The sequence below is a fragment of the Atta colombica genome, unplaced genomic scaffold (assembly GCF_001594045.1).
Source record: "Atta colombica isolate Treedump-2 unplaced genomic scaffold, Acol1.0 scaffold105, whole genome shotgun sequence".
In the NCBI taxonomy this organism is placed as follows: domain Eukaryota; kingdom Metazoa; phylum Arthropoda; class Insecta; order Hymenoptera; family Formicidae; genus Atta; species Atta colombica.
This window is the reverse complement of record NW_017259190.1, coordinates 3235465-3258508: the sequence shown is the minus strand read 5'-3', so window position 1 is coordinate 3258508 and position 23044 is coordinate 3235465. Positions and strand designations below refer to the sequence as shown.

The 23044-nt window shown below is 34.3% G+C and overlaps 3 protein-coding genes across 4 annotated transcripts in view; all 3 read left to right on the top strand.

The window, feature by feature from the left end:
- LOC108690102 (NADPH--cytochrome P450 reductase) overlaps positions 1-3837 on the top strand; it is an 11120-nt gene extending 7283 nt beyond the window's left edge. The window contains exons 5-11 of the mRNA XM_018197229.1: positions 1347-1471; positions 1709-1897; positions 1969-2207; positions 2315-2646; positions 2747-3008; positions 3090-3318; positions 3411-3837. Coding sequence (XP_018052718.1) covers positions 1347-1471; positions 1709-1897; positions 1969-2207; positions 2315-2646; positions 2747-3008; positions 3090-3318; positions 3411-3555 — 1521 coding nt within the window. The 3' untranslated portion in view covers positions 3556-3837. The remainder of the gene's footprint in view (positions 1-1346; positions 1472-1708; positions 1898-1968; positions 2208-2314; positions 2647-2746; positions 3009-3089; positions 3319-3410) is intronic.
- Positions 3838-6137: 2300 nt separating this feature from the next.
- Positions 6138-8904, top strand: LOC108689309. The gene is made up of 6 exons (XM_018196042.1): positions 6138-6504; positions 6599-7055; positions 7175-7515; positions 7585-7832; positions 7904-8072; positions 8161-8904. The coding sequence occupies exons 1-6, from the start codon at positions 6476-6478 to the stop codon at positions 8366-8368; spliced, it is 1452 nt and encodes a 483-aa protein (XP_018051531.1). The 5' UTR covers positions 6138-6475; the 3' UTR covers positions 8369-8904.
- A 529-nt stretch (positions 8905-9433) lies between these two features.
- Positions 9434-23044, top strand: part of LOC108689569 — a 27826-nt gene continuing 14215 nt past the window's right edge. Inside the window, exons 1-2 of one of the 2 annotated variants that reach the window (XM_018196405.1) lie at positions 9434-9588; positions 9961-10116. In XM_018196405.1, coding sequence (XP_018051894.1) covers positions 9993-10116 — 124 coding nt within the window. In that variant the 5' untranslated portion in view covers positions 9434-9588; positions 9961-9992. Of the gene's footprint in view, positions 9589-9945; positions 10117-23044 lie in introns of both variants that reach the window. The other variant, XM_018196414.1, reaches the window with a different exon arrangement.

Sequence of the window (23044 nt, the reverse complement as noted above, 5' to 3'; positions counted from 1 at the left end):
AAAATATAATAATATAATAATAATATAATAATAATAATAATAATGATAATCCATGTGTGATATCAAGGATACGAACGATTGCCTTTCTCTTCTTTATTTTTATTTCTATTTCTCTCTTTTTCGGCATCTTTTTCCAAGCTTTTTTCTTTGATTTTTTTTTTCTTTCGTACCTATTCTTAGGCCGTGTTCCGATATACATCGCCAATAGTATGATACTTGAATGGAGCGCAGTCTCTAGAATAAATTGATTGATTGATTGATTGAGCGTTTATTTTAAATCTATAGGACAAATACTCTAAGAATTTTAAATACAAGACAAAGCACTGAAAAAAAAGAAAACATAAAAAGGAGTAAAAGTCAATTTTTAGCTTCTGATTTCTGATTTATGACTAATGGCTTATTGTAGAAGGTCCACAATACATTACAAATAAGATGAAGCTCTACGAATAAAAAAGAATAATAAAATAACAACAAATAATAAACAGAGTTAAAGTCTGAGAGATGATGGGAAAAATTCATTTTGGCAATCAAATGGATTGTATATTTTAAACGAATTTATTGAGAGCACTTAATTTCATTAATTACCATTAATTCTAATGAATTTACTCATTTTTGTAAAATCCATCTTGAGTTCGAGGCATGTTCATATAGCGCCGTAATCGTGAAAAGTAGTGTTTGTATTAAGATACGGTCAATGCGATACTACAAACGCTTTGAAGCGTTTTTTAATTGGTCAGTTTGTAAAATTCTTTCTTCTAATTGATCCATCAAACGCTTCAAAGTATTTGTAGCGAGACTTTGACCACAATCGATCCCAGTCATCGACCAGAATCATTATTTCACAGTGGCGCCCTCACATTCTTCACGCCATTAAGTGTTGTGTAACATATGAGTCTAATAGTATAGTGTCATATAGTGTATATACATACTATATGACACTATATAACACACATTCAACGATCATATGTATGATACCAGTGCTTAAAATCGCAGTTTCTCTGGTAGAAAGTGAAAGTACCGCGTCGAAGTACATGAAACTGCGTTATTGCTCTCATTTGAACGCAAACACGTGATACTTTGCAAGTCATGAACATCGAAATATTATGCGCTGAATTCTTCCGTCTCGCTCTGCAGCACTATCGCCAGGCCGGTGTCGCAGCGCTGACAGCATGGCGACGTGCTCCAATATTGCGCATATCGCACGAGGTATTGAGAGATATGAGAGATATCGAGGTTCAAAAGTCGATGAGAACTCGAACTCGTTGGAAAACAAAATCTATTGTCGCGTTTCAAATTGCACATCAATAATCGTTTCGCTTAATCGTTATTATTATTATTTGTTTTAGGTATTCGGGCTAGGTAATAAAACTTATGAACACTATAATGAGATTGGAATATATGTGGATCACAGATTGGAGCAACTAGGTGCTACGCGCGTTTGCGAATTGGGTCTTGGAGACGATGACGCAAAGTAGGTTCTCGGAAATGTATTTCTTTTTTTCACATCCGTTCTTTATTTTTACAATTTAAATAAAGTACAAACAAAAAATTCAAAATAACAGTTAAAATAAAAAAATTAATATTTTTTAATTATAACATTAATTATTGTTGTAAGACAAATATATTTTACTTATTTTATCATCCATTCTTTTAATTTTAATAATTTTTTAGAATTTCTTTTTCTTAATAATTAATTTTAATGTTACAGCATAGAAGATGACTTTATTACGTGGAAAGATAAATTTTGGCCGGCTGTCTGTGAGTTCTTTGGTATCGAAGGCACTGGTGAGGATGTCAGTATTCGACAATACAAACTTACAGAACATGTAGATCTACCAGCCGATCGCATCTACACCGGAGAGCTCGCTCGTCTTCATTCCTTTGCAAATCAGAGACCGTAAGTTCTTATTTACTATAGAATTGTGTCAAATAATCTCGGTTTCCATATTTAGATTTTTTTATCTATAGGCCGTATGATGCGAAAAATCCTTTCTTGGCTCCTGTGAAAGTGAACCGCGAATTACATGGTCCAACATCCGACAGATCATGCATGCATATAGAATTCAACATCGAAGGCTCCAAAATGCGTTACGAGACAGGTGATCATTTGGCCGTTTATCCCGTGAACAACGCAGAGCTGGTGAACAAAATTGGTGAACAATGCGGCGCGAATTTGGATACTGTTTTCACCCTTACAAATACAGACGGTATTGCTTTCTCTCTTCTTATTTTTACTTTCCCCAATTTTTATGTGAGAATGATTTATGCGTTTGCACTATTTAAAATAACTATTCTTCTACTATTCGCTTTACAGAGGAATCCTCAAAGAAGCATCCATTCCCTTGTCCTTGCAGTTATAGGACTGCTTTAACACATTACTTAGATATTACAAGTAATCCACGCACGCACATTCTCAAAGAGTTAGCGGAATATGCGACCGATTCCGCAGACAAGGAAAAGCTAAAATTGATGGCATCGACTACCGCAGAGGGCAAAACTGCTTATCAGCAATGGATAATTCAAGAGAATCGCAATATTGTGCATATTTTAGAGGATATTGCCAGTTTGAAGCCACCTCTAGATCATTTGTGCGAGATTTTGCCACGATTACAATGTCGATACTACTCAATATCTTCGTCTCCGAAGGTATCTCTTTTAATTGATTGTAAGAATAATTTAAGAAGAGGAGAAAGAGTTTTTCTTTTAAAAAATATGACTTGTATAAAAATCATTCTTTCCATTTCAGCTTCATCCAACTTCGATTCATATTACGGCAGTAGTGGTTGAGTACAAAACTCCAACTGGCAGAATAAACAAGGGTGTAACAACCAGTTGGTTGAAGGAGAAACATCCCTCCGATTCACCTTGTCTCGTCCCAATTTTTGTAAGGAAATCTCAGTTCCGCTTACCAACGCGCTTGAATATCCCCATCATCATGGTTGGTCCAGGAACCGGTTTAGCACCATTCAGAGGCTTTATACAGGAGCGAGATTTTGCTAGGAAAGAAGGTAGCGTGCTTTCGCTTTCGATATCTCATAACATATTCTCCCCATCGGTAGAGTGTATCAATATTTAAATCTTAATTCCAGGTAAAGAGACGGGCGACACAATATTGTATTTTGGATGCAGAAAAAGCCAAGAGGATTATCTTTATCGTGAAGAATTAGAGCAGTATGTGAAGGATGGCACTTTAACGTTGCACACTGCGTTCAGCCGGGAACAATCGCACAAAGTTTACGTCACACATTTACTCGAGAAGAATAAGGAGGAAATATGGCGTGTCATCGGCGAACAAAATGGACATATTTATGTTTGCGGGTTAGTTTAAAGAATCTATTATTATATATAAAAATTATATATAAAAAAAATTTATATTAAAATTTTTACATGTAAATTATATATGTTCTTAGGGATGCAAGAAACATGGCTCGCGACGTGCACAATATATTGCTCAAAGTGGTGATGGAACGTGGCAATATGTCAGAACTTGATGCTGCAAATTATATCAAGAAGTTAGAGTCACAAAAGCGATACTCTAGTGATGTTTGGAGTTGAGCCATATTAATTGTATCATAGAGAAATATACAGAAGAATTTTTTAAAATGCGAGGACCAGAGCTTGATGCTTGATTCATTAAAGCGACGGAATGGTGGTATAATGTTTCAGTCAAATCGTTTCTCATTTTCTCTATCTTCATTTAATGATTTTCATCCGATGAGTTTTGTTCCGTCATCATATCCTGCCGAATAGAATAATTATAGTTAAATTACATTCGATAGCCAGAGCCATCATTATGTACAGAGGCCTTTTTAAAAATTTATGCGAAGTATTTAAATATGACTTATTTCCGTATTTATGTTTTTGACAACAAAATAGATCGTTTTAAATTAAATGTTTAAATGTATTAGCTACATATTTATGTAAATTTGGTTTTCAAAAGAACTAGCTTTATTTAAATTTTTTTGAAAGAAATGTAAAGAGACTCGATAACATGTAGGATTTTTGTACATATTTTTTGCACTGTTTACAATTTAAATAAATATATACATGACAAATTATTTCATATTTAATAAAAGTATTCGTTAACTCGTTAACATGGTCAGGAATTGTCGTCTTTCCTATTTCATAGTCTTGAAATGTGTTTATCGAGTTTCTATGCATATTTGTATTATTCATATGTAGCATCTCATCAAGAATGTTAATCAATCATCCATCTACAAAATCATAAAATTATTTTATGACTAATTTTATTACAATTGTATAATAATCATTGTTTGTAATATCTGTACAATTACTTAAATGAACTTTGATAATTTTTATATATAATATTACATATATAAACAACAAGACGAGATAGATTAGCTCGTCTCTGTTGATATTTTAATATTTTTTAACATTTTTTAACGTATTGTCTAATAAAACATTGTCAGGTCTGGTCACCGTGATAAAAACTATTAATCAATACGCAAATTGTACAAACAGTTTAATTGAATTTCTGTTTTTCATTATCCGCGATCGTTCGATCGCAATGCGCCAATCTAGTTAAATGTTACGTCTCACATCGAATATAAAGCGAATATAATGTAATGAATATAATTTCTTTTTATAAGATCAATATGTACGTATAGACTATGTGAATAATTGTTATTATGAAAGAGGACTTTGTTAAGTTTGCTCTTGATACTAATTACATTTCCTAGAAGTGCAATCGGATATCAATTGGTGATATTAGTCAGTATATAAATAGTGAAATCTTTTATATTTAAAGCAAATTTATTCCAGTATTCGAAATGACATTTTTTAACTTAAGTTGGTGCGTGTGAACCAAAGCGATCTTTAGTGAAACTTAAGGCTAAGAAGACCTGTTACTAGTGAATATCAATTCGAATTCAATCCATCGTAATTACTGCAGCATATAATATATACAAATCAAAATAGTTATCGCATGCGCACTGGTTTCAATCAACATACATTAAAATTATTAACTTAGACTTCCTCTGTCTTTATTTAAGAGTCAAAATGAATTATTATTGAGTTAATTATAAGAGAATCGATATTGATGCAACAATGTAACCGTTATTAATAATGAAATTAAATAATACAACTGATATTATAGCAATTATGAATGAGATGATTACTGTTTATTTACGTAGTGTTTTTAATCATTTTTAATCCGAGAATATAAAGGTATGCATATAGCAACTGAACGGTAATTAATTCTTAATTTAGGACTATTTTAAGTAATATGTCTGAAGATGCTATGACTGTGATAGGTTTATATCTTCAAACTATACTTAAGATAGTCTTAAATATGAGAAATTTGAATACCAATCTGTTGGCGACTGTACAATGAATTATAACTAATTTTTACACGATGCATACAGGGATGGTAAATAAAAATCATGTTGATCAACATATGTAAAACAATCAGGAGATCAAGTGTGTGTTTTGAAACGAGATGAAAATAACAAAACTGAGTAAATTCATTAGATGTTGACCAATGAAATTATAAATATTCGAGTAAATTGTTCACTTTTTTTTCTTCACTTTTTTTGTTCACTAATTTTTATCTCTTTTTTAAGATGTACAATCGATTCCTAGATTATATCATTTGCAGTATAATTTTATTTGCATATCGAGAAATAATATTGTTATATTAATTTTTCACGAATATATCTGCACAAAATGATTTTATAATTTCTTTTTCGTAAACACAGAAAATATATTTCAGTTGAAAAATAATTGACTAAATTAAAGAATGAGAGGGAAGGGGAATCGATTGTGAATCTATGGTGGATATCGTGGATACACAATATGTGTATATATGTGTAGCTTGAAACAAGATGAAAATTACAAAAGTGAGCAAATTCACTTAAATATTTGTAATTTTATTGGTCAATACGTAGTATATTTGTTAACTTTTGTAATTTTTATTTCGTTTTAAGATACACGTCTTCCTGTAAATTACAGAAACAATTTACCGGCAAAAATAAATTATCCTTTTCCTTACATGTTAGTGGAGATTTGTATCATCGACGTGGGTTCGTGTCTCAGCTGAATAAGGATTTTCTGTAGACCTTCACAACTCTCAGTATGATAGCATATCATGTGATATCATGCGCAGAAAGGTGGAGCGAACCTCGTCGTGGGTTATATCATGGTCAATATTTCAGATTTCAATCACGATTCGAGCATGGGATCGATAGTAGGATTAGTAGGCTCGCGTGAGGTGTAAAACAGAAATTATGAATGGTAAAAATAGGCGTGGCGGCAACGCGACCGCTCCGCTGAAAGCCCTGAAAAGTCTCAGTCGAGGACGTTACGAACGTCAGAAATCGGAAGAGAGTCAGTAAGTATTTCTCCTCTCCCTCTCTCACATCGAAAACACACGGGTTGCAGTATCTTCGCGACGGGAAACTCGTCGCCGTTTGATTCTTGTTGATGGCGAAGACCCTCGGGGAAAGCGAAGAATGAAATGCGAAGAAACAATATCAGCAGAAGCACGTAAGTTTGTTTATTTATTTTACACAATTTCAAGAAATTATCCCATGATTATTGAGTAATTGTTAATTATTGAAATTGTTGGGAATTATTATAGGATCAGTCCGCTGACGCAGAAGATAAAGGCTCCTCAACATCTGCTGCGACTCAAGGACGAGGATGGCTACGGCGATGAATGGAACGATCATTTCCGACTACCTAGTTTGCCATGGCAGAAAGCGTTAAAAGACAATGACACCCCGTCCAATAGCAACAGTGCGGCAACATCTGTTTCATGGTCGCAGGAGGTGGAGAGCATGGCAACTCAGAAATTGGAGGAGCAATGGACCGCCGTGGAGAAGATCTTCTATGAGGAGGATACTCAGATGCTTAAAGATTCTATTTTGGACGAGTGCACGCAGTGGAAAACACAGATACCATATCTGAGAATAGTTGGCAAGAACCCGACTTATGACAGTACACAACGTGACATTGGCTCCAGCAGTAAGAAGACAAAGAGACTTGATAATCCACAAAACGATGAAATATTTATAGAACGCAATCTTTCAATGAAGGTAAAGAAAGAATTTCTTTCGTATGTCGTAATTTACATGTAATCTACATATATATATATTATACTATTCTTTATATACTTATGTATAAAAAATACTTATATTATTTATATTATTTATAGGAAGGAGAGGATTCTGTACAATATAAATTGAATAAGGCAAAATTTGAAGATGTTCTCGACATGATGATGGAATATGTAATCTCGGAGCTTTTTCCTAACGAAAAGGATGAAACAGATTCTTTGCACGACAATTTGACTGATGCTCTAAGAATAGCTCCCGCTCCTGTTCACAGTAATAGAAAGATAGATTCGTCAAGAAATTCAAAAGCAAATTGGACAGAGGAAGCAATCTCGCCTAATTATATCGAGAACAAATCTATAAGTATAAGAAATCGATTGCTGGCTACAGAAAATTCCCTTCAGACAATAAAGAACGATGCAAATCTTCAAGGAATCCAGAAGTAAAATTAAAAGAAAGTAAAATAATAATTGGCACGCTTGTTGTTATTTAATATGCATTTGATTTCTAGGAAATCAAGGAAGTCAATTTCTGCAAATAAACTAAGAGACTTTGGTGATACGGAAGATGACGCTTTGAAGTCCAAAGAGCGATTATGCACGCCACATATAGGCAGAAATAAGCTTGGCACTATTTTTAATGAGAGGATTGTTGTAAGCCCTGTGCCCTTTACAGTGTCTACTCGAGAAAGCTTCTCTACTGTAAAGACTATCCCGATTAAATTTATGAATGAGGATTTGGAAATTTCTTCTGCTCAAGGTAACTAATATTGAGTTATTTCAGTATCAATTGATTAATTGATATTAACACAAAAATCGTTAATATTTTAGGATTAGCTCGAAACGTTGGCTTCCAAAATTTTGCGAAAAAGTCGGGTGCCTTCTTGAGAAATCCAAATATTCATTCCGCCTGGCAAGCTTCTGTCTCTCCTACTGTTTGGCCAAAAAATATCCGACTCGCTCCCATAGATACTTCGAGACTTTCTAACAGCAAAAATAGGTGCATTAGTCGCAGTTTAAACATTTCTTTGATCTTTAAATAGTCGGGAAATTTAAGAGCGAAGAATAATTCAAATTATAAATTTCAGATCATTGGCACCGTCGCCTGCTGTCCAGCACTACAGCAGAAAATCATTGAACCCGATTTCTCGTCCCATGATACCAAAATCCGCCCATATAACTCGCGATTGTAGCATCAATTTTTTGGAGATTCAAGGAAAGCATATTGTTCCCAGCTGGGACAGTCCTAAAGTGGCCAAGAACAAGAAGAAAACTCGAACAAAGGAAAGACTTTGAAAAGAAGCTTAGCTGATGAAGTCAGAAGCGCTTTGAATATTTGCATGCAAGAAATATATTTTTCAAAAATGTCAGACACGTGTATCCTGTATGTAATTGCAAAGAAGCATAGGAGTACAAAATGCTTTAACGCGTTCGGTTTTGCAAGCAGGATAATGCCTGAGCACGGTGAAATGCTTTAAGTATATATATATATATATACTTCAACATATATATATATTTACTGCGCGCGTCAGTAGGTCTGTTCGCGTTGCTTGCACTTTTTATAAGAATCTTTTTCCCCTTTCTCTCTTTTCAACGCCCGAATTATATATTTATCTCGTCTTAAGTGCAAAAATTTTGGGAAATTTTAAGCAACGCGAACAAACTTAATGTAAAGTATTTATGAAAGATGATCGTCGCACGCATATGCGCGACGGCATTTTATTTTAAATACATATCGTTATTTTGTAGGTAATACTGTTTCTACCTCACCAAGTATCCGTATTGTTCAAGTATTCTACACGCTTATCGCGAGTGGATATATTTTTGTATACCGCACAATTATAAAAATTCATTGTATGAATAAATATATATAATAACTTTATTGTTAGACAAATATTATATCGCCTTACTTATCCCGTGTTGTGTATTCTAATCCTAAAATTTGGTTCTATCTAAAGAAATCCAATAATTAAAAATGAAATATAATAGTGTTCCATATATATGTTATGTCGTAAATATAAAATAAGGTCGTTATTTTTTGCTTGTTATGTTATGTGACATTAAGATTAAAAATATGCAAGAGAGTATATGTGTGTATATAGAGACAATAAAATAGCAAAGGTTACACCTAGTAAATGCGCGAATCTTTATAAAATTATAATCCCACATGTTCTTGTAATAACGCCTCGAGGGACACGTGGTACGGAGCCCTAGGAAATTCGAACAGAAGCGGTATTTGCGCAAGTTCGGCGCTTTTCCCTCTTCGACGGTCGCGAAGCGTTTAGTTTCGCGTGAGCTTGCAACAGTGAAGGATGCTTTAACGACTGGTGAAAAGTTTCGGTAGAAATGTCGAGAGAAAATTCAAAATAACGCAATACCATCGGATCGCGCTGTGACGAAGAAAAAAATAAAACAAAGAAAGTTTTACAGAGAGTTTGATGCAGGTTTTTTGATCCGAGAAACAACTGCTGCAGAATTTATTTGCAAGCGAGTTCATATCATAGAATTGAGAAAAAGTAACCATTCACTGATTAGATAAATTTTTAAACAAAATGTTCTTTATAAGATAATGTACTTTCAATGTAGGAAGTAAATATCACATGTTTTTTGGGGATAATATCACTTGATTATTCTTTAAATTCTTTGGAATGGAATCTCATTCTAAAAGGTGAAATTTGAATCAGTCTTGAGACTCTAAAGAGTGGATTAATTTTTAATCTTTAAGAGTGAGATTTCACTCTTTAGAAAGAGATTTACTTTAAAAGTTACAGACAGCAACGTTTAATAAGCTCTTGAAGAAATAACTACTCAAATTATGAAAACATTTTTAGAAAAATATCTTTCAAGTAATTACGAGTGATATAATCCTGCAGGATTTTTGTTAAAAGGCATATAAACGTGCGGATCTATTGGACGTCCCATGATAACGCAGACAAAGGACCTCGTGAAGGATCCCATTGGCGATATGTCTACTTACGAAAGGCCGAGCGATGTGCATCATTTGTCGATGATGACAAGGATTATAGGGGTGTGCACCGCTATTGGTGAGTCCCAATAATTTATGTTTTGCATTTAATAATCGCTCATTACATTCCCCCTCTCCCTTCCGATCCTACATTATGTATTATTATTGATGTTATTTTTCCGTCGACGAAAATGAATCTTCCATCGAAGGATGTAGAAGCTGTAGAAGATTAAAATTCAAAAATTATTGATTTATTATTAATACTAAGATTTATTAATTAATTTAGAAATATATAACAATTAGAGGCTGCGAGTTAGTAGCACGATATCACAAATTATATATAAACCAATACATAAATCGTTTCAACAATATTGCAGCAATGTTGCCGCAATCTTCTGTTTTGTATGAGTAAAGAAAGAACTTTTGCTTGGTTTGAATAAAAATTTCATCTCGAGAGAAAAAGATAACTGCAATGGCGACGTAAAAATGAAAATGTTCCTCTCTATTGCTTCGAACGAGAATGGGGATCATGGGGATGCACGGACACTGCTTTTCATTACTGCTTAGAGATGGTAGAAAGGCTCTGTACCTATCGGCGAAGCTATTTACACCTGCTTAATATTAATAGATCGTTAAAGTACAGCCGAAGATAGTAGCTTGGAACTCCAAGTTCTTTCGAGGTCCATCCGGTGAAAGGGATCTCGTGCTTAAATAGTAGCACATTATCGGACTTCGGCGAAAATTCCATGGCGCGTTCCTTATTTCTCAGACAATTTGAATTCTTACGAGAGAAGAATTCAAGTTATTTGAAAACCAGCGAAACAATGATAACAAAATGATAAAGCAACATAACAAATAACATAACAAAAAATTACATAATTTTACTTTTAGATAAAAATATTGAGGTAAAGGTAGAATAGATGAAAATGTGGACCTTCATTTTATTATTTTCTGTGTAATTTTTTTAAATTATATTCGAATCAATGATATAAACATATATTGTAAATAATAATTAATTTAAGTTTAATGTAAAATATATTTGAAATAATTAAAACAACAGTGGGAAAAATTATTTAAATGAAAGGACTATGTTGTGTCTATGTTTGAATGTGATGGTAAAGTAGATCCTATTGGGTTGTCCGGAAAGTTCATGCCGCAAAAGATTTAAATTTAATAAATGTATACTAAAATTTAAATCTTCTGCGTTTCAATTTTCCTTCAAAATCGGCACAGACAACCCAATATATATTTTTACAGAATCTGCTTTCTTCAGGTTTATTTGAATTTTCCACAAAATTCTTTTTATGAACACATTTTCTTAGCGATACTCTTGCGTTGAGTCTGTCCTCATGAATGTTTATCATGAGTAGGACGAGCACCTCTTTTCCGCTTATTACTGATACCTTCAGAGATTTCTTAAAATTATTTTAAGGTACTGCAAAGATTTTTAACAAAATGTATCAAAGTTTCTTTGTATTTTCAATGTCAAGTTTAATGTGATTCAAAATGTAATTAAAAAGTTTATATCTTAAATTAATTCTTAAGATGTTACTCTCCTTAACTATATTTTTGCTAGCATATAATTAAATGTCAACAATTTTATATTAGGCCGTCTATCGAATGAATTATATAATTCGAGCTCTGAACAATTTTAACAATTTTTCGTTAAAAATCCCGGACTTCGCAATATTTATTTATTGTCCATTTCTACTAATGTAGATTAATTTACTCTTTATCCATTTCTAATTCTTAAGAACTAGAAAAGGATAAAAAGTAAACCAAGATTAAAGTTAATTTATATTGATAGATTAATTATGAAACGGATATAAGAACAAGTAAAAACCTTTTCACAAGAAGTATTAATTATAACAGAATTTTAAATGGAGTTCACATTACTATACAGCAGGAACTCTTTTGCTCTGTATTTATATATACGAAGTAAAATAGCAATTAAACTTAACAATAGTCCTGTTTAACAATGTCTAGAAATAATCGACGACGAAAGTAAGTTTAATGAACTTCGAACGCTTAAAAAACACTCAGATTCGACTGCCAATAACACCTTATTCCTTTCGTTTTCCGACTATTTTGTTCCCGTCGCGACAATGACGAAAAATACTCTCGTCGGATCCGATGGTCCATTATCTCCGAATGAATGTGGAGGTTTTTGGATGGCGACGTGTTACCGAAACACTCCATGTTGTGACGTTGCTGACTCATCATCCATCGCGAGCCATCGGAAACGACACGGGGATTAATTGCCTGCGACAATCACACTTTGGTCGGGTCTCTTAATTGATAACACTTAATGTATCCACCTCTCCGGGAGGGCAATTAGCGCGCGCGTTTGATCGATCCAACGAATGAATGGCGAGTCGCTTTCAAGAGCATTTAGAATCCAGGCCTCGAATCTGACCATTAACGTTTAATTACGTGCGCTTCCTGGTGCTAAACGATCGTGGACGATTGTGAATCGCTCGCCGAAATCATCAAACGTGTATGGCATCCCGAGAAACACATAAAAATGAATAAAAATCAAAATAATTTTATTTTTATTCTTAATACCAATAAACAGTCAAATTTAATAATCAAAAAAATCATTATTTTAATTCTCATGACGTCAAAATAAAGTTGATTTGATCTTCTCCTGACTTGGTGTGTTCCTTTGCTCACGATTCTTTTTTCGGATTTGATTGATTTTTGAATGTTATAATCTCTTTATGATCACGTTTGCTGCATGCATATCGTGTATTATACAGCACAGCACAGCCACACATATACATTTTTCTCTCTCATTTTAACGTGATTTATCGTGCTGTCCATTCGGCACCTCGTTGAAGGGCTCACTCGGTTTTAATTGGTTCACCACGAGTGTAAAGCAAAATATTTTACGCTCACGGGTGGTGTAAATGGACCACGAGAATATTTGCGGGGAAATTGCTCGCGATTTAACGAAATGGTTTTCCCCGGAAGAACATTCATCGCTTCGCGAATCGCATGTTTTTTATATTTTACATATTGCGTATAATAATGTTGCGTGCGATGGCTTGTTTCGTGATAATTTTATCGCGCGTCTGTTTCAAAATTCGTTGACAACATTCGTAGTGCCAGCAGGCTTGCACTTGAATACACACTTGTATAAATTTATACACAATAGCTCGGTATTTATTCGAGGATATTTCTTTATCTGTTATTACAGTTGCAAACCGCACGCGCGAAGATCAAACCTCCTTGTTTGTTTCGCGCTATTTTATCTTTTTCAAAGATGGTATTTTTGATAAAGGCGCGTAAGAAATGTGAAGAACAATGTGATGACAATTGCAGCGTGCATTTCGCGACCGCGAGCGACATGAAATCGAGCTGACAGCTTGGTTACAAACCGGCCGTTATTTATACCGTTGGTTACACCGAGGCACCCGCATTCGCGATATCCGACTTTTTCGCTTAATCCGGAAAAGACCGCAACAGAGAAGGAGACAGAGCGAGATACAAAAGAAAGATAAATAAAGAATTTCGCTGCTGATAACGACACGTTCGCGTGAATTTTTTACGAGATTATTATTTTTCTTTTCTTTATCGCGCCGCTACCGTTACATAGCAAGGGAGAAACCCCTCGGTAAAGGAATCCATGATTGAAAAGGACGTGGGGATGAGATAGAATTCTACGTGCTTCCGTCTCTCTTCTTGAGTATACTTTTATATAATATTCCCGTGGATAAAATCTTCTCAGATTACGTTAGCGGATAAGCTCGCGACTCCGGTTGGAATTTGCAAAATTTTCGCCGATCGAATGGCGATCGTTGCAACGCGAGCGTCGCGAGGATATAAATATAACTAGGCTATTTACGTGCGGTTGAATATCGGCATTTCGTTATCTTGGTCCAGGCGATGGTGCGGAAAAGCCACAGCCGACGATCGCGTTTTTTTCCAAACAGTTCGCGATCACCCAGCGCCGATGGATGATGCGCGCTCGCAACCGGAAAACAAGCCTCGCGGACCATCCATCCTTTCATCTCTTCTCTCCTCACCCGCTCGCGCTTGCACCCTTTGGACATGCCTGTCGATAAAACGCCGTTGGTTTACGTTGAGGCCTTATCGCGGAATTCCGCGGGCGACGCTAAGAGAATAGAAACTCAAGCAGAACGACAAGTCATCAATGACATCAAAATGATTTCGAAATGAGCATTGAAAGTCATTTATGACTCATGACTTTTAACATCACTTTTGACGTTATCGTGACTTGTTCTGCTTGAAAATGTATCGCTTGTATTGTATATAGCATCTCTCGAAATAGACGCATAAGCAAAAGTTACAAGAAATTCGTCCTGTAGGTATATTATAGAGAGTCTTTAATCAAAAATTGATCTCTAAACTGTGATCAGACTAGAGATTGAGATTGGGTTAGAATTTAACCAATCAAAGTAAAGTTCACTAAACTTGAGATTGATTTTCTCTTTCTTCTGATTGGTTAAATTCCAATCTCAATCAATCTCCAGTTTGATCACAGCTTAAAAGCTTGTTCATGTTCTAGCAAAATCCTACATTCTAGAAAATATCAATGTGAATTCAACACTATGCAATGTCTATATAATTCTCATCGTGTTGGCGTTAATATTAACATCATGATGTGAATTTAACATGAACTTTTAATTCATGCTATGGTATTAACATAAACATCATGAGTTTTATAAAACTAAACGCATAGTGTTAAATCCACACTAATATTTTTTAGAATGTACTAGCGAGAATAGTTACATCTTATTATCTTGCTCTGATTATCCTAGTGATTAGAAAATATCGGATCAATTAAAAATGACCCTTTTATGGCTCTCTAAATTAATGTTTCATCAAGATCAAGAAATCTTGTCTTGGGTTTTTCTTGAATCAAGACAAGAAATTGGAAATTGATTTCAAGATAAAACAAGAAAATTGTTATCAAGACCAAGATTTCTTAATTTCTTGAAATTTCTTGAATTTTTATGACAGTTTTTATTTTTAATACTTTATTATTTTAATATTTTATTTCTGATTTGAAAAGTTTTGAATAAATTAGATTTCAACATTTTCAATTGTATTTATTGATATTTATAACTGGTTATATAGTATAGAAATGTATATTCATACATTTTCACTAAATAACAAAATAGCATATGAGCAGAGTTGTAAATCGATTATTGAAAAAGTGAAGTCCCTGATCTAATCAAATTAAATTATACTCACCGATACATCTTTGTTGTACCCGATATTAACCTTTATATTTATATAAAGGAATATATATAAAATTAATATTGCGAGATTAATATTACTTGCAAAAGTATATTATGTATAACATTTGCGTACTTCTGCTAATAGTATTAAATTAGGAATGATTAAAATATATAGTAATTATAATAATAAGAATTATAAGCTTAAATTCCTAATAAGCTTAGGAATTTAATAATCTGAAATAATTATATTTGGTAGTAACCTCATTGATATTACAAATGATAATTTGAAAAATATTTTTAATCTTTATTAATAGATTTATGCATAATAGACATTATAGGCACACTTTTAAACCATTTTTTTTTAAACACATAGTAAACTACGAATTTAAACATATAATAGTAAACTACGAGACGACTCGACATTCAATTTATAGCTATGTTTTCTTATTATCTCTTACGACGTGACGTAATCAAAGAGCCACAAGGATTCTGCTTAAAAAATCAAGAAATTTCAAGAAATTCAAGATTCTTGAATTCAAGACAAGAAATATAAAATCAAGAAATAATCAAGATAAGAAAAACGAAATTTTTTATCTTGAAAATCAAGACAAGACAAGAAATCTTGTCTTGATGAAACATTACTCTAAATTCTTTGGAATAGAATCTCACTCTAAAAATTTCACTTTAAAGTGAGATTCCATCCCAAAAAATTTAGAGAGTATGAGTCTCTGATTAAAGAGTCTGAGTCTATCCGGAAATTCCGAAGCAATCTTGCTTCTTTGGCACTTCGACCAGAACCTTTTTAAATCGCGTTAGAATGGCGATGTTATTATCTGCCTACGAATTTATAAAAATTCTCTTGATTGGCATCGCATTGCGAAAATCTGAATACTGAGAGCAGGCACGACAAGCTTCAGATAATCGAGTATGCCAGAAAGGTCGCTATCACCGTCTCGTGAAGCCATCTTCTGAAGAGGAACGTCGGAAATGCGGCTGACATATCACGTACTCAACGTCGTCGCGTCGCGAGTCGTCTCGCGAGATGATATCATCGTCGTCATCGGAGATTTCGAGCGAGCTGTGACTTCCGGAAAGAAAAAAAAGAGCGACAAACGAGGTGACATGGTGGAATACGCTGGTGATTCGAGAGGCTCGAACTTTCGATTGCTCGTAACTCGTTGTAACAAAGACAAACCGGGGATATTTTGTTACGCGAGTAATCCGAGAACGAACTTAACTTTCATCGCGCATCCGAATAGCGTTCGCAGTAAGAAAGCAATGCAGCTCCGAGACTTCTTTAGACCGTGTCATCTTAAAGAGAAAAGAGTTTTATGAGCTGTTTCTTTCAAAAGAAATCGAGATTACGGTGGTCCGGAGGGAATCTACGATCGCACGATTCCCGTGTTGAGTTTCAAGATTAATGATGCGATGGACATAGAATTCACTAGTGGATCCACGGAAGGAGGGAAGCATGGAGTTTCTTTTTTACAAATATTTACAGAAAATGTTATATAATATTTTTAATATTTCTAAAATGTTGAATTACAATTTTGATATTTCTTTATTTAAGAACTTTATTTAACCTTCTAGATATAAAAACCATAAATTCCATTATATAATTCTTTTTTTATGTTAATATAATTTTAAATAAAACATTTTATGAATTATACATTTAAGTAAAACTTTAATATTCTGTCTTTTTGTATTTGACCTTAACCTTCATCAGATAATTAAAATTTTTTCGTTATACCTGACTTTCCTTGATAAATCACTTATTTTTTATAATACTTTTAAAATTATATACAAGCAAGTAGCGTTAAAACAAATCTTATATTCCCACGGTGAGGGTTAAAAAAAAATTTCGCTTGCGGCTCGCAAATGCGAATCTCCTTTTGACAAATTTCTGAATCCACCAACGATAGAGATTAGTAACGAAGACACAAGGTAACTAGAGCAAGGGTTACCATTGCACTCCGCCGCAACTTGACGGTCGTCGTTAGACGAGTTCTCCGCACGATCTCGCATTCGTGTACTTTAATTAGTTTCCGAGAGTCTGCGGGCACCGTCGAAATCGCTACCGCAGCATATCCTCTGAAATTATAAACTGCAATCGGATTAACCCTGGTTTCTGAGCGTCTCTCCTGGTTCGTTTACAACGTAAATATCGCGCGCTGGACGCGGGTTCCGCTTTCCCATTTATAATCTCGCGTATGACAGCATCCTTCAAACTCGATGAACTGCAGAATTGTTGGGAAACGAGTTAATAAACGTTACGCATATTTATCGATGCAATTAGTATATGCTATTTGGGAAGTATATATTTATATAAGTATATATTTGGTCGGTTTCATTTATTATCTCATAAATTATAAGTTTGTTATAGGGGATATAAATATAAATGAGGCAAATTAAATAAATGCGAATAAATCGAATGTAAATTACTACAAAAATTTATCCGACTTCAAGTACATTTAATTTTAATTTTAATTCGATTCCAATGCTAATTGTGAGTAGATAGAAATAGTCAATAGATTTCAGAATATCAAATTCTTTCTCTCTCTCTCTCTCTCTCTCTCTCTCTCTCTCTCTCTCTCTCTCTCTCTCAATTCGCGACGGAAATGTAAAACGGCAATTAGGCGATCGGCGATAATTTATTGCCGCCCGCACCGAGTGCACTTGCCATTCGTATCGAAGCGTAAATCACCGCTAATTTGCACGATGCGATTACGCCGGCGAGAATCAGTCGCCGGTACAAATTACATCCTCCATTCGTGCAGCATTGGTATGTGCATTATGCATTCGCGAGGCACGTTCGCGTTCAAAACGGATTAAACACGCCCCGATCGAGATTGCTGAAACAGCATTCTCGGTCAGCGTTATCAGACACATCCATATCAGTACAGATCCAAATTGACATTGACGAATAGTTCAAAATAAAATTATAAATAAAACGACCCACTTTCTACGACATGAATTTTAAAATTTGTTGCGAGTGTTCTAGAGTAGAGATCCCAATAAGAGTCTAAAGCTACTTTTGATTGATCCGCTATATTTTAACAATTCCTGAGAGAGAGAGAGAGAGAGAGAGAGAGAGAGAAATACTTAGAGATAGGTAGAGATAGATGCTTTTATTAATATTCAAAGGTAAGTAATATTCAAAGGTAAGTCCTCTAAAAATACAATAGATGAGCAAGAAAATGCGGATAGAAAATTTAATATAACGCAAAATTAAGATAATTATGTCAGATAATCAAAGAGTATAAAAAAAGTATAGCAAAAAGTAGTGAAAATCATGTTAACAGAAAATTTAATAAAAAATAAGTAATAAAAAATAAGAAATAAAAATAAAAATAAAATAATAAATAAAAGTATAAGTAAAAAAATAAAGGGAAAGAACTAAGACAGAGAGAGAGAGAGAGAGAGAGAGAGAGAGAGAGAGAGAGGGAGGGACAGAGAGAGATAAAAAATAAATAAAACAGAAAGAGAAAGAAAAATAAATAGTATTATAAATATATATCTTTCTCTCTCGCAGATTTTTGTTAAAACTATTATTCTACAGGCAAAGTCTGCGGCTTATGTCTATATAGATCTTCTTATTGAATGAGATCTCTATCTTCTTGCTTTATTCTCTTTCCTCCTGCCATTTTATGGGACTTGTAAAACAGTTCCACGGGACAGGTTTTAAGACAAGTAGACCGATATCTCGAAACTTTGCCGTATATCGTAACGCGTGCAATGTGAATGCAGATGGACGTGCAGTCTCCCGGGTACGCCACTGCGAATTCATGTTAACGCGAATTTACTACGGTTGAGATGCTTTATCCCCATGATCTCTTCACCGTAGCAAGTGTTTCGAGCGCTTACGAATGTCACGAATGAAGAAAAGTCAATATCTGCACGTCGCTCCTTCGGATGCTCGGTAGCTAAGACTTTGCGCTTTACGTTTTGTGACTCGATTAATTAATGCGAAAAGCAATGTGTCTTAAAAGTCTCATTAAAATTTTCCAATAGCCAGGTATTTTCTCGTTCTTTTGTTAAGTTTAAAGTTTGAAGTGACCTGAATTACTTTCGCAATTGCCAAAACTGAAGCGAAATGATATTTTAGCGAAACTAAAAGAAAGCTATTGTTACATATTTGTTTGTATATTTTAGTAATTATTTTTATATTTTATTTCCTTCTCTCTCTTTATAATTTCTCTTTTAAAATTATAGTCTAATAAGAGAAGAAAATTAGAACAGAAATATCTTTGATAAATTTTTAATTGATTATTTTATTAATGAAATATTAAGCAAGTTTTAGCTAAAGACTTAGTTAAAAGTTAAGGGACTATATTCATCAAGTTAAATCTTCTATCAGCGAAATAAAAAAAATTATAAAAAAGATGAATCTTATTTTTTTATACATGACTCAAAGTTAATTATACTTTTCAACAGAAATTCATTTCAGAGACTTAATTATATTATCGAGACACAGTTAAATTATGTCAAAAATTTTTAATTAATTGGGGAAAATAATTTTGAATTTTATGAATGAAAATTTATTTTAAATTCATCTGAAAGTACATTTCCACTGTCTGGTCCGATTTTTCACAATCATTTTTCTTTTTCCCGATCGATCCTTTTTTTCTTTTTATTCCATTCTCTGCCGTTTATTTCGCGCGTGTGTCCGAAAACGTGTCACTCGATATTTTCTGTAGTGTTTTTCGTAAAATAAGCCAAATACCTCTGTCCACTCATCTCTTTTTTCCACATGGACTTTCAGAAAAGGCTCGAACAATGCGTGCATCCGGCTAACGCGACCTAATTTTACTAATTAACTGGCCGTGACACTCGATATCGTCGCGATAAAATCCTATCGAAAAAAAAGCCACTCGGGAGCAATCAAAATAAATCCTGTATTTTGTTTGGCGCAAGAGGAAACGATACATAAATATCACAGACAAATGAGATGTCAGAAAAAAATATATAAATAATGTATCTATAATATGGACTTCGTTCATGTAAATACTATTTCATTCTGATTAGTTGAATCAATTAGTTGAACAAATCTCGATCTTTTCAAGATGTTTATTTTTTGAGAACATCTCGCATTTTTGGCACAATATGTACGACCGCAATAAATACCACTACTTGAATTTTCTCGGTGACTGCAACAACATTCCGCATTCCTCGATAAAACGTAGCTTCAAGGGCCTGCGAAGTCGCTTACGAAAGTTTTCCCTTGGAAAAATTTTCCAAGCGAGAAACTCGCGTGCACATTTTCACCCGCGATGCAACCGAGCGTTCTTCAACTCGCACTCGGATTACACGTAGCTTTAGATCCGCCAATACAGTTTCTTAATCACGAAGAGACCCGAGATCTTTGCGCAATTCCTACTGATTTAAAAAAAAAATCGAAGGAAGATTTGCAGAACATCTTTATTATCTAATTTATTGCCCCATTTATTCGCGTTAGAAAGAGAAAAGAAAAAAAATCTCGTTTCTCTTCTTTCTTTCCAAAGAGGAGCATCTCCCGCGATCTCTCACGACGCACCTCGTCTTCGTCGACGTGGAAAACGGAGTTTCTGCAGTAAAGAGATAATGCCTGCCTTAGTTACACTTGGTACCTTCAGGATCCACCGTCATTTGCAGCCAGTGTAAACCATGTGGAACATGCGCGCAGCTGCGAAGTTTGCGTGGGTTGACATACTGTGAATCATAAGTTTATATCCACAGGGGCTCATTGTGCAGTGAAGTTTAAGGCCGGGGTTCGACTGGATGGGGAAATGACTCTCCGGCTTTATCCTTTATTTTAATATATGTATAGGGTATGTGTTTGAACGTAAAAGTTATCAAGAATAAGACTTTATTCTTGAGATTAGCCAGCGACCTCTCCCTCTATACGTGAACCGTCTCGGTTTCGATTTAAGGCGAAGGAATGACTGAGGAGCGCCTTCTATGTAATACATAGAAGGCGCTTCTCGGCCGTTCCTTCGCCATTTACAATAAATTGAAAGATTAATATTTAATTTGAAAAGTAATTTAGTAGTAGGGATTTTGACTCAGGCGGCATATCTATAGAAAATCAATTCTATGTGTACGTGTGAGAGAGAGAGAGAGAGAGAGAGAGAGGGAGAGAGAGAGAGAGAGAGAGGGAGGGATTTTTAAATGAAGACTTCTGAAAATTTAACGATTTTGTTAATTTATTTTTGATCACGTCAAAAGCGATGTAAGTCATTCGTTTCTTTAAGATTTAATTAAAGAAATTAATTTAAAGAAAAATTTAATGTTAGATTTTCCTTTGATAAGGTGGAACAGATGCAATCTAAAGTTGTCTATTTTACAATCCAAATTTTACAGTCCAAATGCTGTTCATTTCAGAGGAAAAGAAACTTCATGATATATTATTATTTACTTCTTTTTATCTATTTTATTATATTGACTAAAAATTGGCGGAAAAAGCAACTTTGCAACTTGTTGTTGTAAAATTCTTTAATATGATTAATCTTACTCATAAGATCTAAATGTATATACCAATTATATTAAATTTTTATCAAATCATTGGCTACGTTTAGTAGAAAAAGTAGCTTTGCAATTGTTGTAAGAGTCTCAAAACTATTTTTCCTGCTGAACGCAGGTATTGAAAAAAAAATTGAGGAATTTTTTTAGTGGATAAATTAAATCTTCTGTCATCGAAATTTCCTTATTATTAGAAAGATTAATTAGTTTTAAGAGATTGATGATCTTTAAAAATATGAATTTTCTGAACTTCTTTCTGAGTCGAAATAATTTAATATTAGTACGAATGACAGCTGGAAGTAGTAAGAGCAAAACGAGATAATGAGGAGTTTGCGTCTTATTCTTATTCTTCACATATCTCGAGGTCGTCAGTTTTGTAAAAATATTGCGAAATGCGCGCACCAAGATGTTACGATAATCCGCGCTGACTGCATTTTTACTGCTTGACGTAAAAATATTTTTATTTGACCGTATAAAAACATTCTTATTGCACCATGTGAAAGCATACACAAAAGTGACAATCAAGAATTGAATACGCGACGAAATGGAAGAATCTGAGTAGAAAATATATTCAATTCCTACCTAAAGTTCAATAACGAATAAATTTGCGGGATCTTCCAACATTATATTAAATGTTTCGTTTATTAAATCTGAATTAGAGATTTACACTCGGGAAAACAGAATCTACTCGGGAAAATTAGGATTAGTGAAAGATCACGAGATACATTTGCCTCTATGTGTCGGACATGTGGAATGTTTCAACGAGCCAAAAATTTTCTCGGCACTTTGGGAATTAACTGCGAGTCGCTCTCTTCAATTTTAATTCCAGTGAGAGCCACATTTGTTACACCATGCTATGTCCTTCCCTTTTCCCTTTCTTCTGCCCTTCATGTGCCCCTAAAGTACCGGCCATTGCGAATGTACGAAATTCGCCATCACTGACGAGTCACGGATGCGCTGCATTTCCTGTGCTGATGCATTCTACATGCGACGAGAGAGAGAGAGAGAGAGAGAGAGAGAGAGAGAGAGAGAGAGAGAGAGAGAGAGAGAGATTACGCGACACGACTACCGATTTTCAGTGCGCTCCTCCGGGAAAGCATTTTTCTCTCAGGGAATCACACGTTCAATAAACTTTGCCAAGCATATGGATTTAAAATGCACTGAAAATTATGATGAATATACTCCTATCAACCGCTTGAAAGATATCGCGAACACCCCGTATCTCTCTAAATGGAGCCGCTGGAAACGTCGGAACCCAGTAAAGCGCATCCATCATTTCACGAAATGCTGTTCACCCAATTT